Source organism: Paramormyrops kingsleyae, chromosome 23 (genome assembly GCF_048594095.1).
Source record: "Paramormyrops kingsleyae isolate MSU_618 chromosome 23, PKINGS_0.4, whole genome shotgun sequence".
NCBI classification, from domain to species: Eukaryota; Metazoa; Chordata; class Actinopteri; order Osteoglossiformes; family Mormyridae; genus Paramormyrops; species Paramormyrops kingsleyae.
Genome location: NC_132819.1, coordinates 17,096,281 through 17,121,033, shown reverse-complemented (window position 1 = coordinate 17,121,033; position 24,753 = coordinate 17,096,281). Strand labels below are relative to the sequence as shown.

The 24,753-nt window shown below is 41.1% G+C and overlaps 1 protein-coding gene across 6 annotated transcripts in view; it reads right to left on the bottom strand.

The window, feature by feature from the left end:
* Positions 1 to 24,753, bottom strand: part of csmd3b (CUB and Sushi multiple domains 3b) — a 349,538-nt gene that overhangs the window by 140,566 nt on the left and 184,219 nt on the right. For 5 of the 6 annotated variants that reach the window (XM_072705595.1, XM_072705594.1, XM_023811991.2 and 2 more), the window contains 4 exons: positions 19,153 to 19,230; positions 7,337 to 7,424; positions 5,073 to 5,197; positions 455 to 576 (listed from right to left, as the gene is read on the bottom strand). In XM_072705595.1, coding sequence (XP_072561696.1) covers positions 455 to 576; positions 5,073 to 5,197; positions 7,337 to 7,424; positions 19,153 to 19,230 — 413 coding nt within the window. The remainder of the gene's footprint in view (positions 1 to 454; positions 577 to 5,072; positions 5,198 to 7,336; positions 7,425 to 19,152; positions 19,231 to 24,753) is intronic. The other variant, XM_072705598.1, reaches the window with a different exon arrangement.

Genomic DNA, 24,753 nt, shown 5'->3' with positions numbered 1-24,753 from the left:
TGTGTTTTATATGCAAAATACCATAAAATTTGTTCAAATCAACTGATATTGATAACAGTGGCTTACAATGAACCTAGCTAGAACTGGAGACTGTTTCAGAAAGTAGGATTTCGTGCTTAGCCGGACAGCTTGTCGGATTTAAGGTAATCTGGGCTGAATGTAAGTTAACGAAGATAAAGACCTTAAACCTGGCTAAATTAAATCTGACAAGTTTTCTGGCTAAGCAAGAAATTCTGCTGTTTGAAACCGGTCCCTGGTATTGCTAAATTGCTTTCTGACTTGAGCTGTGGAATGCTGTTAACTCTTGTGTGATGTCATTCCCAGTTCCAAGTTCCGACCTCTGAGGTAAATGGAACACAGCACTAGACCTCAGCATTAGGAGGCCAAGTACCTAATTAACGGCCAGTTATACATCCAAAATCCAAGTGAGGCCACCACATGTGAGAAGGCCTACCTTATTGGGATTGCTAGCGGTGATGATCCACACACACTGGGAGTTGCTCTCGTACTGGATCGGGAAGTTGGGGGACGTGAAGGTTCCTGCGGGGCCTTGTAGATTTGATCCACAGGTCTTCACTGAAAGAGGATAAAAGAAAGTGTAATGTCATCTGATTAGACATGACCATCGCAGACAACCCATTCGAGTGCCATTACTGCAAAGCTGAGGCCGTTTTTTCATCGATAAATGTATGTTCAGGTTACTATGAAGGTCACTTCTTCACATATTCAAGAATCATCAGTCACGTCACGGCACCATCTCCTCCAAAACATCTCATTTGCTAGACTTACCCTCAAATTATTTGTTATACAGAACTACATGAAGATGCATACAGAGTTATCTTTTAATGTCAAAACAGATTAAAAAAAAAAAAAAAAAAAGTGATTGCGCCTCGCTCGATTTTCCATCCCAGAGTGATGGCGTTGGGTTGAAAGACAAGGAGGCCTTATCTCCATCGAGTGCAGATGTTATCAATCACTGGGATCTGGAGCGCTTTGAAAATAAATAACTAATTATCTCTGAACAGATTGGGAAGCCATCGATATGTTCATCCTGCCGGAGCATCATTGGCATGCTGGTGATCGGAGGATCAGCGATCTTCTGCCCGAAACGGAAGCTGAAACTTACTCTGCAGTCAGCCTGAAAAGCCGCAGAGTGAGACTTAAAGCCTGTCCGACAGCAAAGGAAAGCAGGGAAGTAAGTCAGCTGCGGCAAGAATCCATGACCTGATGCGTAAAAATGGGCACCTCGCTTACAGGAAAGACCAGGAGAGCCTCAAATGTATGTGTTGTCTAGCGTGCTGATGTCTACACACCTTAATCTTCTCCACAGTAGATCCAGCACAAAAAAAAGAAAAAAAAAACATCAGGAACTGCAAACGTTGATTAAAAATTCTTCTGGTTTTCTCTTTGTTCCTTAGCTTCCTGCCAGTTAGTAACATTTATTTTTAATACATAATGACAGTAGAATTTACTGTTAATATAGATATTTGAAACAGTGCTAAAACAAAGACCATATTTGACCTCAGCTTTGTACTATAATCTGAGCTCCAGTTTAAGTAACCTGCAAGCAACAGTCATTTTGAAGAAACAAAAAAAAAAACACAATTTAGTAGTTAAAACAGAATTATAATAAACATACCATACCCTTGGGCTGTCCTGAAAGTATAGATTTAGGCAATTTTCTGCATGATTTCATGTGGCATCGTAGTTAATTAGTTTGTGCAGCCTTTGCTGCGGGAACAAACAGACGCTTCAACAAAACCGAGCTTCTGGTTTAATGGGATGCAGGAGGTCAGGGCAGAGCTGTGATGGCGGACGGGATGTGAGCCGGAGAGTGCAGGGAAGGTGGCAGCGGGCAGTGGGACCTGACTGCTCGGTCTGATGTGGAGCTGGGGGTGGGTAATGGCCGGGTCTCTTTTCATCTGCTGGACCCTGGAATCACACACCGATGCACCGAGAGCGGTGGCTGGGCTTCGCGAGTCAGGAAACAGAAGATTCATTGCAGGCATCCCCACGCCCCCTGTGCCGCCCATTCTCCCAAATAATGTTTCTCATTTCTGCTACATACGGCGATACCGCGCAGTTATCGAGGCTTCGCTGGCCGCTCATTTTTCACGTGGTGAACACCCACCTGGATATCGTTAATGATCACACATAAATTCACGGCACCTTTTGTGAACTTGGGAGAGAGCATGATTTCACAAACATAAACAGGGGGATGTGTCGCTTTTATAAATCTCCGGTCCACCTCCGGGCCCTTTTCGGGGGCTGTAACATCCTGCATTGAGCACGGCACCGGGAGGATGTACACAGTCTATACCAAGAGCGGACCGACACCCAAGAGATGCAGGACTGAGCTGGAAGCCAGGAAGCTACGCTTAACAAAGCCGCACATCCGTAATCCAAAACTGCAATTCCGAGAGTTTATAAAAATTCAAATAAAACTTGAATCCTGCTGAATGCAGCAGTACAGCTTTATGGCAGTGTCTTCCGCAACGTGACGCATGCCGTGTTGGGAACAATGACTGCACAGCCGTTTGTGTTCTTGCCCTGGATTGATCGCATTGGCCAGCAGGTAAATGGCTCCTCGCTTGTCACGTGCCCGTTCTGAACGTTTCCAAAGCAAGATTTAGGAAAAAAATGTCAAGCCAGATATAAGGTTGTTCTCCGAGATATTAAGAAAAATGCCCTGGACAGATGCTAAATTACCCTGCACACCTGTCACTTTGGACCTACTTTCTCAATGTTGACACCGAATGTTGCTGCTTTAGGTAAATTAGCTCATTAAATTCAGGTAGAGACACAATCTGGCTTAAAGGACTTGCACAAATGAAGAAGGAACAAATTATTTTCACAAGCAATTACAGTAACACTCAAAACTTCCATTCGAAGTGTGCAATATCATGGCTTGCACAGAAGCGAATGTCGAATATGCGCTCTGTACCTTCAACATAAATGCTCATATTTATGCCGGGGACACACGAACCAGCTGCACCACAAAGCAGATACACATTGTGATGGGAAGATGAATCCATATGAATGGCTGCCATATTGGTACCATCTGTTTGTTTGTCATGTGGCCATATGGCACTGTATTTACCCACAATAACTTTTAAAATATCATCTGCTGTCTAATATCACGGTCTGCTAGTGGATAAGTCATCTGTGGACAAAAGGAGATGGAGGGCTAGTCACAGACAGTCGCCCCAACAACAGGATCTTTAAAGTTGGTTATGAACCATTTCAAACTGCAAAATGACACAAAATCTATCAAAGTAATTCTGAATTTATGTAGACTGATCGAAGTGTTTTTGCACTGACTAGTAAATGCCAACTCCCTTTATACAACCCCTAGGAGTTGCCACAACACAGGCCCTTAACAGCAATAAAGTTATTTTGTGAAAAATACTTTGGTCATATACTGTATACTTTTTGTATATGCTCATGTACAGTACTGTGCAAAGTCTTAAGCAGTCAAAGAAAATGATGTTTGAATGATCTTCATTTTGGTGTAAAACTATAACATCATAACATCATGTCTGTCAAAATGTGTCCGCTTAGGCATTTCAAAACCTCTCCTGAAGTCACCCCACTATTTCCATCCAATACACCCATGTATTCTCTGGCTTGACCACTAGCACACCTTGCTTGGCCAATCAATACCTCAACAAGTCATTTAATCATTTAATTAAATCGATTAAAGGAGTCGGTGGTGAAATTTAGCGAATATGTGGAATGGTAGGTGCTCCTGCAAAGAGGTTTGGGAACAGAAGCGTTGATCTTCTAGCCATCCAACAAGATATCAGCGACTTTTTGGAGAACAGAAAAAAATCGTGTTAGTTTTTTTTTTATGATGTCACAGTTAATTTGCATATGTTATAATGTTAAATAATGTTATAATGTTTTTTTATTCTGAGCAAATATATATTTACTGCCAAGATAAATAACTTTAAATATTTTCTTTGATTGCCTAAGCCTTTTGTACCGCCCTGTATATAGACTGCTAACAGAGTAAATTTAATGTTAAAATGGGATACATAATTGTTATTATTGAACAAGCATAATCTAGGTAAAAAAAAAAAAACACCTGTCAAGACACTTTAACTACCAGTTGACATATGACCAAAAAAGAAACACAAGCAAAAAACCTTCTATAAAAACCAGCAACCTTCTCTGTTGCAACTCGTGAATATGCACTCCTACTACTCGAATTGTCCTGACTTCCTACACAAAAAAAACCACACATGTGCCAGTGAGTGGTGGGGCAGACCATGGAGAAAGTTCTGGCACCCGTGTTCGAACCTCATGCCTCTCAGTGACCTCTGGGAATTGATGTGATTCCACGTGAAGGGTAAGTCACGTTTCACGCCAGTGCTGCTCGTGCAATACGTGAACGAGCCGCAACCAGCATGGCATCGCTGTTAGCTTCTGGAAAATACCGATGTAATGTATGAGGGTCCAGTTCCTAACATGTGATGGGACCCCATATAATTGATATCAGAATTGAATGTGTGGATTTTAATTGACAAGATAACAATGTCGGTGCATTTTAGCAAAGCAATCAGAGGTGTATGCTTAATTAATGAGAAAGTAAGTCTCAAAGGGAACAAAATGCTTCCTGGTCTCCTGGTATGAAATACCAAGACAATAATTATACCTTGAAGTTGTTCTTGTCGCTCTAACTCATTTTAGTCCCTAATTACATGTAATTAAACTGTCTGCCTGAAATATTGAAACATTTTAATTTCCATTGTTCATCTAAGAGCAGGAGGCGAATATGTGGAATAATGCATAACGAGTCAGCAGGATGATCTGAGCAGGAAACAGAGGTGACTTGGTTTCAACCCCCCCCCCCACCCCCGGCCCCACTGGCATCTAAAAAAAAAAACCTGGGAACTGCCTTATCCATACTGCCTATAATCCACCAGGGGGGGTCAACAGCATCTGCCAATCAGAGACAAGGTGAGGTCCACCGTGTCGATTTCTAGGTCAGTTTGTGGCTATTTATCCCCCCTGAGGGCTGCGACAGCGAGCAGACGGGTTAGCGGGTGCGGGGGGGGGGCAAGGCTCACCTTTGCAGACTGGCCGGTGGTCGCTCCAGGCGGCAAACACCTCAGCCACCCTCTGGCAGGTGATGGTCTTGGAGCCCTGGAGCACATGGTCCTCGTCGCAGGAGAACTGAGCCGTGGCTCCGATGCTGGTCATGGCACAGAGAACGTGGTTAGTGTCAGGGAGGTTTACGTCTTGCCCTTCCCTGGGGAACAGTGACATTCAGTCTCACGCAGATTGTCGCGTGTTTTACATGGATTTTGGCAGCCTGATGTCCTTTAAAACCATGGCCACTTAAATGTCACATGCATGTCAAACATTTTTGTCATATAAGCAAGTTGACATGAAATGATTATAATTAGCAATAACATCAGACACTTATTGTTTCCCAATAAGTGCAGTAACTCTCAAATCCGTATGCAGGTAAATTCAACAGGTAAGTGGTGGTATTCATTAAAATTATATTATTACTACTGTTATTATTATCAATAATAATTTCCAGTGCCATTGTCAGCTTTCTACAGGGAAACATTATCATCTATTAAAAACATAAGCCCTTCATGGGTCAAAACCTGATTGCAATGGAATATAAGCATGTAAAAATGAAAAACAATAGACCCGACAGGTCATGTGAGACGGCCTTTATAGATCAGAAGCTAATGAAGTCTTTGAAAAAGCCTTGTACAATAATGTATAATGATAATATTGTTGGTAGCTGATCTGCTATTTAAATCTCTCTCAGGACAGGGCCCTGAATTTCACTGAGTTTCTGACGACCCAGGTTACTGAAAGGACACTGTGAATGGAGGCGAGATACCAAGATATAATTGTTTGAGAAACCATTAATGAGCCGTTTTAAAACTTTTTTTCTGGACTGAGAAACATTAGCTGAAGCATGACGCGGCACACCCAGACATTTTGCTAATGCACGAGGTGATCAGAGTACCCATGAGGGGTCACTGCTGATGTACTGTCTGAGTCTGTATATATGCAGTATATCACAAGCATAATATTTCCCAGCATGCACTAGTGCAAAGGACAAAAAAGAAGCTAGGACTGATGACAGGGTACCATCAAGCTACCACTGGGAGCAACTACTGTACCAACAGAACAGTAAGAAAAGCATAGACAGGACCTTGGGAATGTAAGGATGGATGCTCTATTTCATAATCGGACCGGAGGGCGTAATTAGCTGCGATTTACATTCCGACAGAACTATGACTTGGCATGTGACACACAAAGGACACAACATTTCCCCAAAATTATGCATATTCCACTGTAGGGTAAAGTAATTTCTGTCCTGAGGGCCCGTAATCCTGCAGGTTCTTGAGATGCTCTTCAATTAGCATTTCATTTACATGAGGAACCCTAGGAGAGGAATTCATATCCAAGCAGAGGCCAAGAATTGCAAATGGGGCTGGAACACAGCAGAGCCGTCCGACTGGCTTTGGAGAACTAGCCTGTCCAATTTTTAATCTACCACCTACTACATCAGCTGTTCTGTGGTCTTCTTTTACACAAACATTATAGCATTTCTACAAAAACGAGAAATTACTGAAATGTCTCAATGTATAATTTTGTATAGCAAATTAAAATTGACTTTAATGAGTATTGCCCATATATTATTCTGTATTGTTTTTAGTAATTATAAGGTTACTTAAATATTTTATGCTTTTTGCTAAAGCTGCCAAGGGTGACTGATGTTACAAAATACTTATCTGAATTATTTAGAGAGATTTACAAACAGCTAGACAAGCAGGTAATGCATGACTAAATGTATGTGTTAAGCATTTATAAGCGTCATTAAAACATGTTCTCTCTGCAAAGATCAGTTTCATTAGCACCTATGGTAATACTTCACTTGAAGGGGCACAAATAACTTAGTCACTCACTTCCTATTTCAAAACAAACCATGAACTAATATAATCACGGTATGAAATACGTGAATCATCATGATCGATTAATGGTGAAGGAACATGGGATCACTATGTAACTAACACTTAGTTTCTGGTTAATTAATGTTTTAAGTAAGCGTGTACTACTACATTAATTGTGCCCCTCAAGTAAAGTGTTACTGCACCTATAATTTCTCCCAAAACAAGTTTACACCTAGTTTAGATACACAGGTATATCTGTGTCCATTACCACCAAGCAAGAGCAGGTCCTTAAAAGCAGGTCCGTCACACAAACACCATGACTGATACAGGGAAGGAGGCCACACTGGAACACATCTTGACGGCTTCCAGAAGACCGTGTTCTACAGTCCCGTACACGGAAGAGCGTTTACCTAAAGTCGGAGCCAATGCGCTTCCCGTTCTCAGGTTCTCCAGGGTCTGGGCATGAATTGGACGCTTGCTTAATTCCTCCTTCGTTCACTAGAGAAGGAAAAAGATAAGAGTTTCATCACAGTCGGAGTTCGCCCCGCAGGTTTAAAAGAAGGAAAAACAATGAGTCTGCAAGCAATACATGCCTAGTTCATGCCACTGCCTTTCACCATAATGCAACAGACAACAGGCACTTTCATTTATTCTTATGGGACAACATGGGTAACCTGCAGTAGGGTAGTCTCCTAAACATGGAGTGAATGGAAAAGGATTTCAGTGGGAAAATCTCCAATTTCCCAAGCGACGTGCTAGAACGCTCTCCAGGACATCAAACACGGTGGGTTAAGGTTAGACACTTAGGGGCTTATAGGCTTAAAATAAGGCTCAGCGTATCCCACTAAACATGGATCAACCCGTGTCACATGCGTGCCCTTTTATATGCCACCGCGATCCCGCCCTCCCTCAAAACAAATGAAGTGTCACTGCAGCGAGTGCATGAAAATTTCACAGCATATTTCATGTATCTGAGAAAATATTGTTATTCCCTGATATGCTTGGGGGGAAAAAAAACCCAAAACAAAACAAAACAAAAAAAAAGCATGACATGCTTTCTCACAGATGGTGCCCATTACTTTTTAATGATTGTGTGGACCGTCCGACCATGTGTAGCACACTCGAAGCATCACAAATGCTGATTCTGTGTGCTCTGTTGATATCCATGCAGAGAAGACTGATGCCGAGGACATTACACTATGAGGAACAAAGATATGCACAACGAGAGCAAACTGCATGTCCGTATGAAGGACAGAATGCCAAAGTGTAACGCAGAGACAGCAATTTCAGCATTAGCCTCGGTGGAAACTCAAATGGTTACAAAAGGTACTAGCTAGATCACAAGTAAGTAAGCGGATTCAACAATGTTTGAAAGACAGTGATATTCGACCTCTGGCCTCAAACCTCCTCTTTCAACCCCCACACACACCAGCATATGTTCCCAAATGACCTTCTTGCTCAATCAATACTCTTGCATTGGGTAAGAGTTTTACATCCACACCGCTCGCTCTGCTCCTAGAGCTATATGGACGAAATACATTACAGCAGCCCTTTCTGGGACTTGACGTACCAGTCATCAGGCTGCAAATCTGTTGCTGTAATTGCCAGGCTACCAGTGATTAAATTAAAAGCTAGTTTGCCCTATTCCCCTATTAGGAAAGTAAAGCTCCTTAGCTTCATAAAGTGTTTTACAGAATTCTGTAATCCCCAAGCCTTTTGCAGGGCTTGATGGTCATTTCCTATAATACAGTACATCTATCGTCAATGCTTTTAAATCATTACTTGCCAAACTCAATACATCCATATATATATCCATATATATTCTGCTCATGGGGGCGGCATGGTGGTGCAGTGGTTAGCACTGTTGCCTCACACCTCTGGGACCTGGGTTCGAGTCTCCACTTGGGTTACATGTGTGTGGAGTTTGCAAGTCCTCCCTGTGTCATCGTGGGGTTTCCTCCAGGTACTCCGGTTTCCCCCCACAGTCCAAAGACATGCTGAGGCTAATTGGGGTTGCTAAATTGCCCTTAGGTGTGCATGCGTGAGTGAATGGTGTGTGAGTGTGCCCTGTGATGGGCTGGCCCCCCATCCAGGGTTGTTCCCTGCCTCGTGCCCATTGCTTCCAGGATAGGCTCCAGACCCTTCTTTTTGTTAACATCCTCATGTATATAATTGAGACTTTAAGTTGCATTTAAACTATCCTGTCAGTTTAAATTAAAAAGCAAAACTGACCCAAAAACATTATCAATTATTTTTTTTATTGAATGGAAATTTTTTGGTAACACTCTTTGCTGCCTGGGGGATTGTTTTATTCTGTTACAATAGTAACTTGTTTGAAACAAAAACAGGTTTAAATCAGATAGCAGAGCCATCACATATAATTTGAAAAAACATATTTGGGTGAAAGAGTGTGGTTCAGGCATTGTCCACCCCATAACTATTACCAAGAAAACATCAGTGAAAAATACATTCAGCTGCATCAAACTGGATGAATGGCAGAAAAAAACTGAATTCAAAGCAATCTACCAGCTATCATTTTAGTAGTGTTCTTAATATACAGTTATTTTTAATGAATGCATTTCTTTTTCACTTCATATTTGTGTTATATTTATGAATTCTTTAAAACACAGATCAAATGAAATTCCGTGATTGGGAGGCGAATTATGCAGAGGGAACTTCATTTATGAGGGTTGCAAGGAGGTAATTTCTTTGCAGAAGCTCACCGCACAAAGACAGATGTGGCAAACAAATGCTAAATCAGAATAAACATAGATGTTCCTTCCCTGGAACAAAGGCAAAAAGTGATGTGTTTTTAAAGTGACTGGCATCCCTCTGTCATTCTGATGCACATGAAAAGCTGTCAGTACCTGCCCTTGGAACTTGCCTACACCGTCTCTATGTGGAATAACCCATGAAGACTGACTGCAATTTCATCAAAATTACAAATAGCACCATCAGACAATTACACTACGATTACAGTCACAGAGCATCCATAACTGTTCTGCGCATCGAGCACCATGCTGTAAGTACTAGGCCCTCTCCAAAGCATGATGCACAAATGGGCACCGTGTTTCCTGCCTGCCGTTCCCAAGGTACTCTTGAATATTTCATGCCCGTGTTGTTTAATATGTCCGCTTGTGTTTGTCCACTTGGTGGCATTCAGGGGATGCAGTAGGATGTCATTTCTGAGATCGAACAGGCACACGGCAGGAGCGAGAAATGGAAAAGACTAATACTGATAACCAACTAATCAACCAACCGACCAGCAAACAAACAAAGAGACAAACACATTCTTTCTGGGGTTGCTTGACATTTTTGTAAGTAACAAACACCAAGAGATAGTGTATGTATGTGACAGGCTAGTGATATTTGCTAATTAGGCTCTTGCACCCACATACACTTCCCACCTAGAATGGTCTTATATAACAACTTACAAAAAGACAGACCAATAAATGCCGTGGCAGCATGTGTTCTTATGCTAGGTTCTGGAAAACATAAATATAAGACATGAAATATTGCCATATGTCTAGGTTTAACAATAGCAAGGACATTATCATGTCTCTAACAGAGTCATCTAGCACAAGGGCAATTTGGAGGATATACTCTTCAAATTTTAACTGCATTGAGTAACCCTAACCACTAGAGGACAGAAATCAACCTAGACTGTACTTCTCTCCATTAGACCGTCATTTCCAAAAACATTTTCAGAGCATCAGGTATCGATATTCAGAATGCACTGATTTTTCTCCACACTGGTAGTTTTCCATAAAGAGGCAAAACGAATCAATATTCTGATAGACTTTCTAAGGTGCACTGAAAGAGAAAATAAAACTGTCTAGAATAAAGTATAATATAAAAAAGACTGTAATGACTTTAAAAGGCTATCAGGTTATAGTTAAACATCACTGAAGCACAGGCTGAAGACCAGACAAGCTGATTAAGGCTTTCAGCCTGACACAAACATTGTTTGAGGACTGAAGAGTGCTGGTATTTCCCTGGGGTGCTGGCTTACAATGCTGGACAGACCTAATGGCTGACAAATAGATAGATAGATAGATAGATAGATAGATAGATAGATAGATAGATAGAAGTATGGATGGATGGAGGGATGGATGGATGGATGGATGGGCAGATGGATGTCACAAAACAAACAGTAGAAAAACACTATTCCGAAGAGTAAAGTCTGACATTCAAGTGCTTCCGCAAAAGGGCTTGTTTTAATGATAATGTTATATTTCACAGGTGAAAAATCTTGATGGACGTGTTATACTGTACCAGCCCTAAGAGCACCCAGGAAGAGGCGACCGCGGGCATGTTGCAGACAGAGCTCCACAGCAGTCATGCATAGGAACCTCCGTAACGAATTCAGAGCACCTTGTTTGATCCTGGAATGCTGGCACTGATGGCCTGGAAATGCTTATTGCCGGAGACAGTCGAGGTACAGATACATACATTTTAAAGACGGAGCAAAGAAGGACATAGAGGCAAAGGCCCCCCCCCCACTCACAGATGGCAGAAAGATGAGACATTATTTGATTCATATGCCATATATATGAAAAAAGCAAAAAGGAACTTGTATCAAAAGTTGCATGCAGCAGAACCTATCATCATAGATATATAACCTGCACAAAGGATCACAAATACATATGTCTAAAAGCTTCAGCTGTTTAAATAGGGGAAGGGGCATCCTTTGTGTTTGTCATGAAACACGTTAATCACAGTCTTTTTCATCCACCCACATCCAGAATATTCCTGCGCCACTAAATCTCAAGGCCTATTTGACATTCCATTTGCCTTAGTTTATATTACAATGTCACCAAGAAAGCTTGTATGAAATCTCAATGTGGTCCCGCTGTATGTCTGTGAGACCACCCTCGCAGTGTTACTACTGTCATTAGCGCTGCCATAAATGGCCTGGCTATGCCTAGCCAAAGGGATGCTGCTGAAACTCGAGTAGCTACCAGAAATGAACCCCTGTCAGTATTTCATGGTGTAAATGAGCTCCCCTGTTCATCAAGCAGATCATGGGGAAAAATTAGGCTAATTAAATATCACAATTAATTAAAAATTATATGTAAAAGAAATAACATTGTACCGTGTGACTGCTTTAGCTCCTTAGTCACACAAGAATAAGGCGAATTACTACAAAGATACCCCAAAGATACAATGTATTCTGTAGAGCCATTCAAGAACAAAAAATACAGAATGAAGCCGCTGATTGGCCACTTTGACTAACATCTCTTATAATAAAAAATTCAGTACATGGAATCATTATAGGCCATTAATCAGTCTGCTTGTGCAGTTTAATTAACAAAAATATCTGTACAAAAACAAGCTATCGACCTATAGCCTTAAATGATACAAGTTAAGCACTATTTCTAAGTTTGAACTCAAAGTAACGTTGTCCAGAAATATTACCTTGGCATATGCAGGTTAATTAGTTTGTTACTAATGCTCACACCCACCCTTACTCCCATTTTGTTCTAATCATACTTTATGACAATGACAATGGTACATCCCCTCAGTCGGATTGTACATTGCTGCTTAAAGCCGTCTGTGTCTTCCATCTCTGTAACGCCTGGAATGTCACAGTACAAAAGTACTGTATAGTCAACTGTAATTTGCTTGAAAAATAAAATCTTTCACTTATGTGAAGTTGAAATATCACGAAGCAACCTTTTGTACAGTACCTCTACCTAAATATACCATATAGATTTCCTTGACCACTTTAGCTTCTGTCTCAAGTGTAAGGGTTTGTTTTCATTAATGAAAAAAATACAGTTGGTTTTTTTTTTGAGAAGCGAGATCAATGTTGCATTTTCTCTGTCGATTCGGGGGAGCTCTGGAGATCCCTGCTGTCCATGCAGAATGCTAGAATTTCACTTCACAGCTCAAACATGCCAGAGATTATTATACTCTTCTGATTTGTGCCTTTTTGCACTGCGCAGATATCTAACATCCAAAGAAATTCAAAATCTGCAACCAAAACTGGTTGGTTTCAATTCAATGTCAGGTTTCTTGCACTGTTATAGTACGGTCTGGATACAGTGTTCGTGTCATTAAAAGGTGTTGGCTCAGGAGTAGGTTACACGACTAATTAGCAACCAGTGGTCAGATGAGTTAATGACCTGCACAAATGTCCCAGAATGCAATTTCTATGCATCTAAAAGAAACAAATGTCACATCCTGTTCATTCCGGACCTTAGTTCCTCTGTTCCATTAGTCGTATCCTTTGTTGTTCAGTTCTTAATGTGCACATAGCACATTTCAGCATCTTCTGTAAATATTAGAATAGGAAGAAACAATTCCAGACTGGAAGCATAGAATTGAATCTGAATCAAATTCAAAAGAAAAAAAGAAACTTGTTAAATGCATTACAGTTTACATCAGACAAAAAGCGGATTGTCAGAGACTTTGTTTTTAATCTTGTACAGATTTCCCCTGACAAATGAGAGATAAGTCTGGCACTCAGCTGAACAAGCAATAAGGAATTTCCAAGGATAATGACAAAGTTTTTGATTGTTACAGTTCTAAATGGTTGTCACTGGATAAGCAGCATACGCATGATTCTTTGACACTGATTTTTTGTCCTTTCAGTTCTTTAATCTGAAGCTGATTGGAAAAAATACTGTTTATCTGTTCATGGTCAATCAGTGGTAGTTCATGGTTTTTGTTTTGTTTTGTCTAATTAAAATGGCCCCCATTACAGGTAAACATTACAGGGTTTTTATGTCAGCTGGGGTCACCCCCATAGTGTACCGGGAACCTACGCTTGTTTTTTTTTTAAAAAGGCTTTCTTCTAAGATGTTCTCACAACAAACACAAGGAACCTTGGCTCCATGGAAAAGCTAACCTGTCCTTCGAGCACTGGCAGATCAACAGAATGCTTGTAAAACCATTAGGCTGACATCTCCGGTCTTTGTGTTCACAGCCACGTAGGAGTCAAAGACATTTCTATAACGAGTCCTGGTGATGAACGATTAAAGCAATAATCTGTTTGTTCTCAGGAGCTAAGGCAGCCTGGGTAACACAGGTCCAGCGCACATGGATTTAATGAAATCCTGGACACCTGTGTGGGCCTGATATGGGTAGCCGGCCATGCTGAGAAACGGCCTTCGTATAAATACCAGCTGGGAGTTACTGGTGTCATGTTCAGCATCACAATGGGACTGAGCAGGCAGGCTTCAGCAATGTCATGATAGTTTGTCTATGCAATTTATACATTCTAACAGTACGATATGTCCACTGCCATCAAAGAATGAGTATAGAATGTGATCAGAACTCACGTTATGCTGGGGATTTCATTTTTAAGCTGAGCCTGCCTGCCTGTTGACAATCTACAGCACTGTTTCCCAATCCAGTCCACAGGGACCCACAGACAGTCCATGTTTTTGTGGACTAAAATATGGACTGTCTGAGAGGGAGCTGGGAGGAAGCAAAAACATGGACTGACTGTGAGGCAGCTGGGAGAGATCAAAAACATGGGCTGTCTGTGAGGGAGCCTGGAGGGAGCAAAACATGGACTGTCTGAGATGGGGGCAAAAACATGTACTGTCTGTGAGGGAGCTGGGAGGGAGAAAAAACATGGACTGTCTGTGAGAGAGCTGGAAGGGAGCAAAAACATTGACTGTGAGGGAGCTGGGAGGGAGCAAAAACATGGACTGTGTGAGGGAGCTGGGAGGAAGCAAAAACATGAACTGTCTGTGAGGGAGCAGGGAGAGAACAAAAATATGGACTGTCTGTAAGGGAGTTGGGAGGGAGCAAAAACATTGACTGTCTGCGAGGGAGCAAGAATATGGACTGTCTGTGAGGGAGCTGGGAGGGAGCAAAAACATGGACTGTGTGAGGGAACAAAAACATGAACTGTCTGTGGGTCCCAGAGGACCAGATTGGGAAACAATAATCTACAGTATATGGTGTATCACCTGTCTTATGTAATGTGGTTTGTTATGGGCATATCATGCGGAGAGCTTAATGGTTAGAAGAATGGAAATTCTTCAAAAACACTGATAAATATGTGGAGGCATAGTGGCTCATACCTCCAGGGCTGGGGGTTTGCTTTCTACCCCGCGCTGTGAGTATGTGAGTTGCATGTTCTCTCTATATTATGGATATTTCCTCCCGCAGTCCAAAGACATGCTAACTGGTGCTTTCAAATTACCTGCGTATGTCTGTGTCAGTATGTGCTTTGTGAAAGACTGGCATCCCATCCTGTGCTGCCCGCCCCCATGTCCCCCCCAACCAGGAGAAGCAGTTAGATGATGGATGGATGAAATAATACATGTTAATTCTGAGTGCGGATGGGAAATAGTGGAAAGCATTCTGCTAGAAAAATAGAAGAAATAAATCTGCCCTTTACATTCTTTTTTCTTTTTTACCTACTAAACCACTGTCCGATTGCTCGAAAGTGCAAAAGGAAAAGATAATTGGGTCTTAAATGCTTTTGAAGAGACCTTTTTTTACCACCCCACCCCCTATTTTTTGAGGGAAAAAAAAGATAAAAAGGGGCTGTGATTTGAGAAATGAAAGGCAGACAGCACGAAGCCTCTCTAAAGCACTCTACCGCTTAGCGTCCCCCCCGGTCGCCACACGCTCCCGATTCTGCCACGCTCTCACTTCCATGGGACATTAATTTTAGCTGTATTTACTTTTACTGTTTGTACTCACTGTGTTATGAGATAAAATGGGTGAGCATTTTACTGTAGGACAAGCGGGGAGCGGAAATGAAGGCTGGGATTATTACCAGGAGGTTAACAAGTTTCAGCTTCAGAAGAGTAAAGCCGTTAACCCAAAGCCAGTAAATACTAGATAAAGCCTCAGCCACAGAACAGCCGCATTATCATAAACGGCTTTCTGTGTGGGTCGATTCTGTTTTAACCAAAAAAGCGCAAGAAAACACGTGCATTGTTAGCACTGAGTTACAGTACCATAAATGAACTTCTGTCACGAATAAAGGACATAAATTTCTAAATGGTTTTAATATATCCATAATAATGTATGGTCAACCTATAAAACAAAGGCACTAAAATGAGATATAGCACACCAGGTCCAATAAAGCTAGACACTCAAAGAGCTGACCATCGTACCCCGGTCCGTGAGAACACTGGCACCTTCAGGGTTCTGTCAGAAGACGGCAGCTGAAAGTCACATGACAACGGGCCACCAGATGGCTTCTGTAATTTCTGATGCGACTCGAGCATGCATTTGGCGGTAAGCTGCAGATTCAGCCTGGAAGCTTCACAGTGTCCTCTGCAAAGCGGGGTCGCTGGCCTTCAGATTCGACTTCTGTTACTCAGAAAGGCCACACTTACAGGTCAGCAATGAGAAGGTCAGGACAATCCCTTCACGACTAGTACGGGAATGTTCCTGTGGCCCGAGGGCTATGTCAGGTTTCTTTGGTATTATGAAAAAAAGTAGTTTCTTGACACTTTTCTTTACAATTTAGGATCCACCTGCCTATTCTGAAGATGGGCATTCAATCCACATTTGTAAAATATAATACAAAGATTTAAGTTTGCTTAAGTAACCACTAAAGTGATTGTTGCTGGCAGAGCTGGATAGTTCAGGTCCAGAAAGTGAAAATCTAGATCAAGTTTTTGTTTCATCCAACCAGTTGAGTACTCTGTGACTGTGACTCCTGAATTTTTACTTTCTGGACCTGAACAATCCACCTCTGGCTACTGAACAGGAATAGTCAATGTACTCTTAGAAGTATTTTAGTCTTATTTTGGAAGATTTTTTTCTGTTGCAGGCACTTCCTTTACAGGTCTTTCACACAGTCTTTTCCCTTCCTTAGAGCAGTCGTCAGGAGGAAATTATTAAAATGGTCAATAGTTAGCACAAAGGATTCTGGGAACTGCATCTTAGTGAACTGAGGGAATTTTCTGAATGAATTCTAGAAGAATTAATCTCTTTCAACCTCATATGTCTAAAACCTGTGATTATAAAATAATACATTCAAAATGTATAATTAATTACACAAAGGAATTTATACTTTTTGTAAAGTGTTCATTTCATCTTTGAATTTAATGGACACATTTATCCAAAATTATAGCTACACAAAAACCGGACTTAACACTACTAAATGTGCAGTTTATATAACCTTTTGATTTAATACAGCAAGCTAGCTCGGGATAAGCAAAATCCAGTGTTGCATGAATGTTTCCCTAAATCATTTACTAGCCATTCTAGTGAAATGAGGACCTTCTCTGGGTGCTACACACACGGAGTTATCTATATTAATCTGAGTTTTATGTTTGTCACATTTGCTAGCATTGAGCTTTGAAAAATGTCAGTCAACACAAATTACCTTATCAATAGATTAACATTATAGTGCTATATATATTCACATTCTAGACATAATTAATGGACATAATGATAGATAAGGTGGCTTTGTATGACCTGCAATGTAAATTTCATAAGACATCCAATGAATCGTATTAAATCCTGCCATTGAAGCTGCTGGTTGCTCATGCTTTTACGTAAAGCTTGACTCATGAGAGCTATGCTGCGGGTCGAGGGTGCACCAGCAGAGCAGCAGATAATTATCAACATGCGAGTAAACATGCAGAAGCATGCAAATGAAGATCAAAGAGAGTACAAAGAGCAGGGCGCATCTGGACGTCCATGCAAAGCGTCCCATGCAAACCGTCACGCAACTCTTATGCAAGCAGAATAATAATAATAACAGTAATAATAATACAAGTATGACACTGTATTCGCCAAAGAAGCTGTCACCATTTTTACTGATGTTTGCAGTTTGCATGTCATCAATATTGAACATTCTACCAACTACAATAAGCAGAAATGGATTTTATATGTATTATGAAAAAAAACTGCCCGCAGAAATGAAACATGCTAGGTACGACATCTACTTCTTTTTCATTAGTTTAAGTCGGTATCAATTATGGAGCCGTTACAATTAGGAGGTAATGATCTTACTGTGCCATTGGCAGCAGTATTTCATACTCAATTAACCTGGAGTGGATAATTGTTTGCCGTACATAGACCCAAGCAATGAAAGATAGGGTCCATCAATGGGATTAACAGGCTGTTACTGTGGGTTTTATCAGAAACAGTGTAACATTGTTACACTTCAGGGTTACACAGTATCCAATGCTGATTTGTGTCCTGCTTTACTGCCAACCTCTTCAGGGGCTGAGGAATCCCAAAGACACACTGTTCATGGAGATATTACGTCTTTCTTTCAAGCCTATAATTGACCCTGTAGCTGCGTATGTGAAATTTTTGTATAAACCCTTTTGAACGCATTGATAAACGAAGAGGGCATGTAGAACCAGCTGTACTGTACATTTCAGCCTTGCTGACTTAATAGTAGAGGCTGAGTTTGTGACTCTACAAACCAGGAATGTTGTTTTTTTAGGGGATCGTTCACCACCCTAAAATTTTTTTAGCCAACCGAATAAATGTGTATTTATTATAAGGAATAGTTTTCCTGACTCCCCCCCACACACACCCCCCTTGGGCCCCCTATCCATTCATCTTTAACTACTCCCCTGCAACAAACACATGCTGATGTGGGGTTCACAGACAAAAAAATGCCTGAATCTCCGAACTTTATTTAACCTTGAGAACAAACAACAACAACTTAACTATCAAGAAAGCCTTAAGCCAAAGACATCACTTTAATATGGTGTAATATGACTTGAACTTAAATTTAAAATGAAAGAAAGTTAAATAAAAAACATTTTCTTGCTCTACATCAAGTCAGAGAATAACCTTAAGCTGTGTGGAGTATTGTGTAATGCTATTTATTCTAAAAAATGCTGTTCCAAATTTAAAATAAATTTAAGTTTAAATTACAGAAATTAAAACATGAAATTGTTTAAATCGTACATAGCAGTTTGTAATGGTCTGCATGGAAATTAGTTTTAGCAGCTTAAAAACATCTTATTTATGAACTGCTAATTTTGAAAAAAAAAATAAAGAACATCATACAAGGTTTAAAAAAACAACAACATCCAAATGCTTCCACACTAATCTGCTAACTCTAAAGACATCAAAATAAAGCGAGGCAGGGTGTTTAATTTAACGCAGCGATTTGTCTGGCAGTGGCAGGAACCAGTCATGCAGGCAGCGTCGAAAGGTTAATATGCACAAAAGAAGCAAAGATTAAAAGAAGCAGGGCGGAATGAAGCACACAGACAACACATACAGCACAGAAAATCACAGGTTTACCATAAAAAGTAACAAAGGGTAGACTCACAGATAGAAAACTTGTTGCTGTTGTCTTTGCCTGGGAATAATTTTACTCCTCTAGATTTAAAATCTACGGATCTTTTCACTAGTTAAGGGAAAACAAAAACATGAAATCAGGTGAAACAGGTTTTAAATAAATGCTCTGCAGAAAAAGAAATCATCTTCAAGCATATGAATAAATGCAAATTATATCAGTAACAATAATAACAATAATAAACATATTTCAGCATTGAAACGAAATGCAAGCCATGTAACGGGCGAGCTAAAATGGACAAAAGGAGGCGTGTTATTACAGGAATCTCATACACGGCTTCTGTTCGAAAGTCAGGCTGGGGATTATTGGCCAGCTCAGGATGTCCGTGCTGTGATACAGATGCACTGCGGCCTGAACCTTTAGTGTCATCCTCAGGGCCAGAGTCACCAGTCAGCATTTTGCTGACAGATCATGGCAGACACAGCGCTCTTGAGTCTGTGCTCTGAGAACAACAACGCAGGCCCAGCCAACCAAGCCTGAGCGACAAGCCACTGGAAAGATGTGCTTTGTTTTAGTGAGAGTCAAATTCATAGTAAATGCTGCAATACACTAAAACCCTCCACCAAACAGAAGCCATGTAATGATAATGACAGGAATAATAATAATAATAATAATAATAATCATCATCATCAACATCATCATCATCATCAATGGTACTACTTTGAAACTCTGGGTATACCTCAAAATGCTTGAAAACATCAGAAGTAAAGTTTTCCTGAACACTTTGCAATTTTTCTGTCTGTTGATGATGCGTGACACTGAGTAAAAACATACTGTAAATCAACAAACAAATGGAAGAAAATCTACAGGAAGCACTTTATTATATGCCTGTGTTGTCATCATTTCCCTAAGGCACAAGTTTCATCAGAGAATGTCCTAGGTTTCATCACCAGGTAGGCTGAGACGGTGGCAAGAGAATATGAGACTCCTCCGCCGGAACTTGAAGACCGTCTGTCTGCGGTGCTACCCTCCAAACCAGGCCCCGCACCAGTACTTCCCACCACCATCCCTAGAGCTTTCACTAGGACAGGTCTAGAAGGGCTACATTTTGACCTCACGGAGGCACCTTCACTTTAAGGACAGACTAAAATTTTGGCATTGCTTTTGTACCTTGAAAATGTGCTGTTATAAAACTCGAGACAAAAGTTATTCACACATGTAGTGTTTTCCGTTCTAATTTTATCCCATCACCTCAAACAGTATGTCACCTAGAGTGGATCTCCTTGGCTAGGGCCAAAGAACTCAGTTCTACTGCATACTGCTGGATGAAGATGGATGAAAGAGTATGTTTGCCCACCCTTACCGTTCCAATGATGACTGCGACCATCTTGCTATGAGAATACAGAACCCAAGAGCTTCTTCAAAATATGGAGTGTGTGGTTCATAGATCGGGGCTCGTTTTACCTCCATCTAAGGCAATGAAGACGTCAGAGGTGACACAAAATAACCTCAGATAGAGTGGCTTCCTTCTGTTTTTATAAGACTGAAAATAAAAATGACAAAAACACTGAGACTTTTGTCCGAACCACTAACCCGGAGCATCCTTACACATAACGCAACGCCTAAGAGTCTTGCCTTTACTTACAATGGATGAGGATGTCACCTACGAGATTTCTGGGTACCCCAGGCGGGTAGTGCACTACAGATTCGTACAGCTTTTAGCGTAGATGAACCAGTTGTGGATGAGCCAGTTGTGGATGTCTAGAGAGCCAGATGGACGGCAGGTTGGGTTGGGGGTTTACCTGTAGAGCTGAATTACAGCGCGGGACATAATTTAATCATCATATTTTTTAGTTTATTCTTCTGTCTTCTGCCTTAGGAGTAATATAACATAGCCCTAAAGATTCATCTTAGTGGGAAAATAGCACACACACACACAATTGTATTCATATCTTTGTGGAGACTTTCCATTCATTTCTTTGGGGAAAACCCTAATCTCAACAATGACAACAATAATGCAGCCCTAACGTTAACCATAAGTAAACAAACAAAATACAAGACTTTTGACGTGTTTAGTTTTTTGACTGCAGTCACGAAAAGGTGGTCCCCACAACATCAAAATAACAGGTTTTTATCACATTGCGAGGACATTTTGTCCCATAACCTAAAGTATACATAACCCACACACACACGGCTCAGTATGGCTGGTATAATTGGATTAGTACAACTTAGTAATATCAATAAAACACAAAAAATGGAAATAGCTATACACCTGTAAAGTTCTACTGTTTTAATGAACATAATGAAGCCAGATAATAGAGTCATTAGTTTGATGAACTAAATAGCTAGATGGTGAAATCTGGAGTCTTGCATTACCAAAGATGAATAACCCTCCTTCAAAATAATTCATTTTTCATTACATTGCCTTCAATCTCTTATTTCTTCAAAATGTGAGGGCAAACTATTCTGCCAATGCATTTTACTGTCAAAAAAAATGCTGCAATAACCCTCCTGGGGTATGAACCTGCAGAGCTTGAAATACGTTTATTCCACGCTCTTAACCCTAACATGACCAGTATCTGCTTCATTAGGAATCAGACTTTCTTTTTTAACCCTCCTGTCGAAAGCCAGCTTAGCCCATTTTTCGCTTTTAGCTTGACACAGGGGAGGTTTGAAGGACAGGAGACAACGGTGAAGCGGAGGATCCTAACAACCCACTTTCTTATGATGGTAATTCAGAGAAGTCGCTTCCAGCAGGCTACCCAGAGATGGAATATGGGAGAGCCTCCAACTGACAAAGCAGAACAGTCTGCGGAATCAAACGGCTCCTCAGATTGCAGGGTCAACAAAATGGAGCCGGGTCCTCCGAGATGTGCAGCTCTTTAAACAAGTCATGAAGTGTTTATACTTGAAACAACAGAGCGGGAAATAGTGGGACCAAGAGGGAGAGCAGGCCTGCGTCTGCAGACAGCCGAAAGCCACTTGACCTGATCGATGTACATGCCCACACAGCTTTGTGATTAGCTGGACTCCACAAAACCAGAAGGATGTGCATTTTCTACTCCACGGGAGACTCAGAATAGAAAAGGCTTCTTTTTTTCCTTCAGCAACTAAGTCTCCCGGACTGTTTCACATCATCTCTAGGCTGATTCATTCTGATAACCACAGTGTGGGGAATGATGTGGGGATGTGGGGGAAAAAAAGCCAAGCCGACTGGAATCAGAGTCAGGATGTGCAGGATAAACGGGTGGACCCCGTCTCATCCTGGCTTTCATGTCACAGCGAACGGACGTCTTGCTCCATCCAGAAGGACGACACTCCTTCGGGCGATACATGGCGGACAAGCTAAAAAGGCTAAATCTGGCCAGCAGGAGATGGGAAATGAACCTGAGCATGAAATACACAAGTCTATGCATGAAACCATGCGGAAGAATGACCGTGAAAGATCAGCGCGTGGAGGAGAAGCTGGATAAGAGTGAGAGGCTGCTAGGTCACGATGTGAGACAGCTTCTTCATGACCTGCTGAGCTCGACTTGGGCCATAAATTATTGTAGGTAGCTAGCCATACCAGCCTCACCATAGATTATGAAGGGGTTGGGGGCTAAGGTTTGTACTAAGGGGGTCTGATTGTTAAGATAATGAATGGGAACACACTATTTAAACGAATCAGTGTCCATTTATTTGGGGGTGGAGTCAGGAAACTGCCGGTGTCCCTGATAGGAGCATTGAAGAAGAAACATGCCAAGGATCGATTATAATGTTCTGAAAATGCAGGGAACATCTGCGAATTCCAGAAAATATACTTCCCCCAAAAGTATAACTGTCGTGTCACACTGTTCCAAGAAAAGCCCTAGATATGAACACAATGAGCAAAAAAGAACATCTCCTGGCACCACGCAAGATAAGAAGCAGCAAATCATAATGATCTGCTCTTGCAACGGGAGGGTCGGCAGCCTCGATAAGATGACAGCAATGAACAGCCAGTGTATAATCGCCCCTCTGGTGGTTTTCTACAACACTGCCATTGTGTCCGTGTTTGTCCCTCGGACTGAAGCACACCAGCAGTGGTGTGCTGTTTCTTAAGGAACTTGACCAGGCCTGTGTAAATCCAAAGAACCAGAGGCAAAGCTGCCCACCCTGATCGCCTGCTGCTCCTTCTATTGCCCAGAGAGTGCCAGATGTAGTGTCCAGACCTTCATCTAGATCAAGAAACACACCATCCCTCCATACTGCTAAATACAGGAAGGCCATCTGTACACAAACACACATAAACTCTCTCTGCTTCTCATGTGGTGCATAACATAACCTCCAGCTGATTTATCCAACTTAGCGCAAATTGGTTTTTTATTACGAGGAAAATATGTTCATTTCTGGAAATGTATTCCTCTACCGGAATACAAATAGCATCCGAAATAAAAATGTTCCTGTATTGCATTTTCTAAATGGCTGGCAAAGCCAAAATAAAAGTTTGGGCAATAATTTAAAACTACCTGACAGTTTTTTAGTAAATTTCAAATTGGCTGGTTCGCAGCATAATGGATGCATCTGTTTCTAAAAATAACACGATGGTTTACACAAATCAAGGTCATCGTTGTGTCAGAATAAGTCAGCTGTAACTATACCTCGCTGTGCCAGTCACAAATGAGAGCCAATGGAATCAACAAATCAATGTGGGCTGCTTACAATACTGATAGTTTCAGTCTAACACTGAAAAATGGCTTGATAAATTACTCAAAATCTTTTGGAATTATATAAAAAATATTAAAGTCAAAGTACTGTAAAAATACAGGTTCTGCTTTATTGAAACAAGAGAATTTATTTTCTTTGATCACTGTTTGTTAGATGGTCATCTATGCATTTATACTATATTTACACTGCTCACTGAAAGATTTTGGTTATTGTGTCAATACCCAGCCATGCTGTCATTGTAGCCTGAAAAGTCAATATTTCATTTTTAACACAACCATTCTATTCACACGTGTGTCGTTATCAGACAGATAATCTGAGCAACTTGCTTTATGTTTTTGTTTGTCTTCTTAGCTCTCGCCCATACCATCTTATCTACATCTAAATTATACTGAGGACAGATCATTGCAATTGTCTTTGGTGCCAGATCATATACCTTCCCAAATTGGGCAAATCCTCATACAGATGTTTGTTATCAGTGGGAAGTGACAAAACAATGTTGTTTCCCTTCCAGTTGCGTAACCTTCAACATCATGTGTGAGTTACTGGCATCTTGGTCGTTTACATTTTGTGAACATTTCTGCGCTTGTTTATAAGTCACTGGCCCTTCATGGGTTGATGTGAGGAGCAGGAACCAAGTCATCCGTGTGAATAAGGTCTGATGCAGCTGACGGTGAAAATGTCCGCCATTGTCTCAAACTCTCATCACCTTACCCGTGGGTTAAGAAACGCTGAGAAACATCCAACCAGACATGAGCAACAATGTCGCCACGAAGCTGTGCGCAGATATATACACTAACACTAACAGATATATAAAAACACCATTAGCTTTAAGTAATATTCAGAAATTAACAACACATGCTTATTTTGTCAATCCTTTCATCTACTAAATGCTTATCCTGAGCAGGTTTGAGCTGTTTTTCTATTATTTTACTAATTTCCAAACAC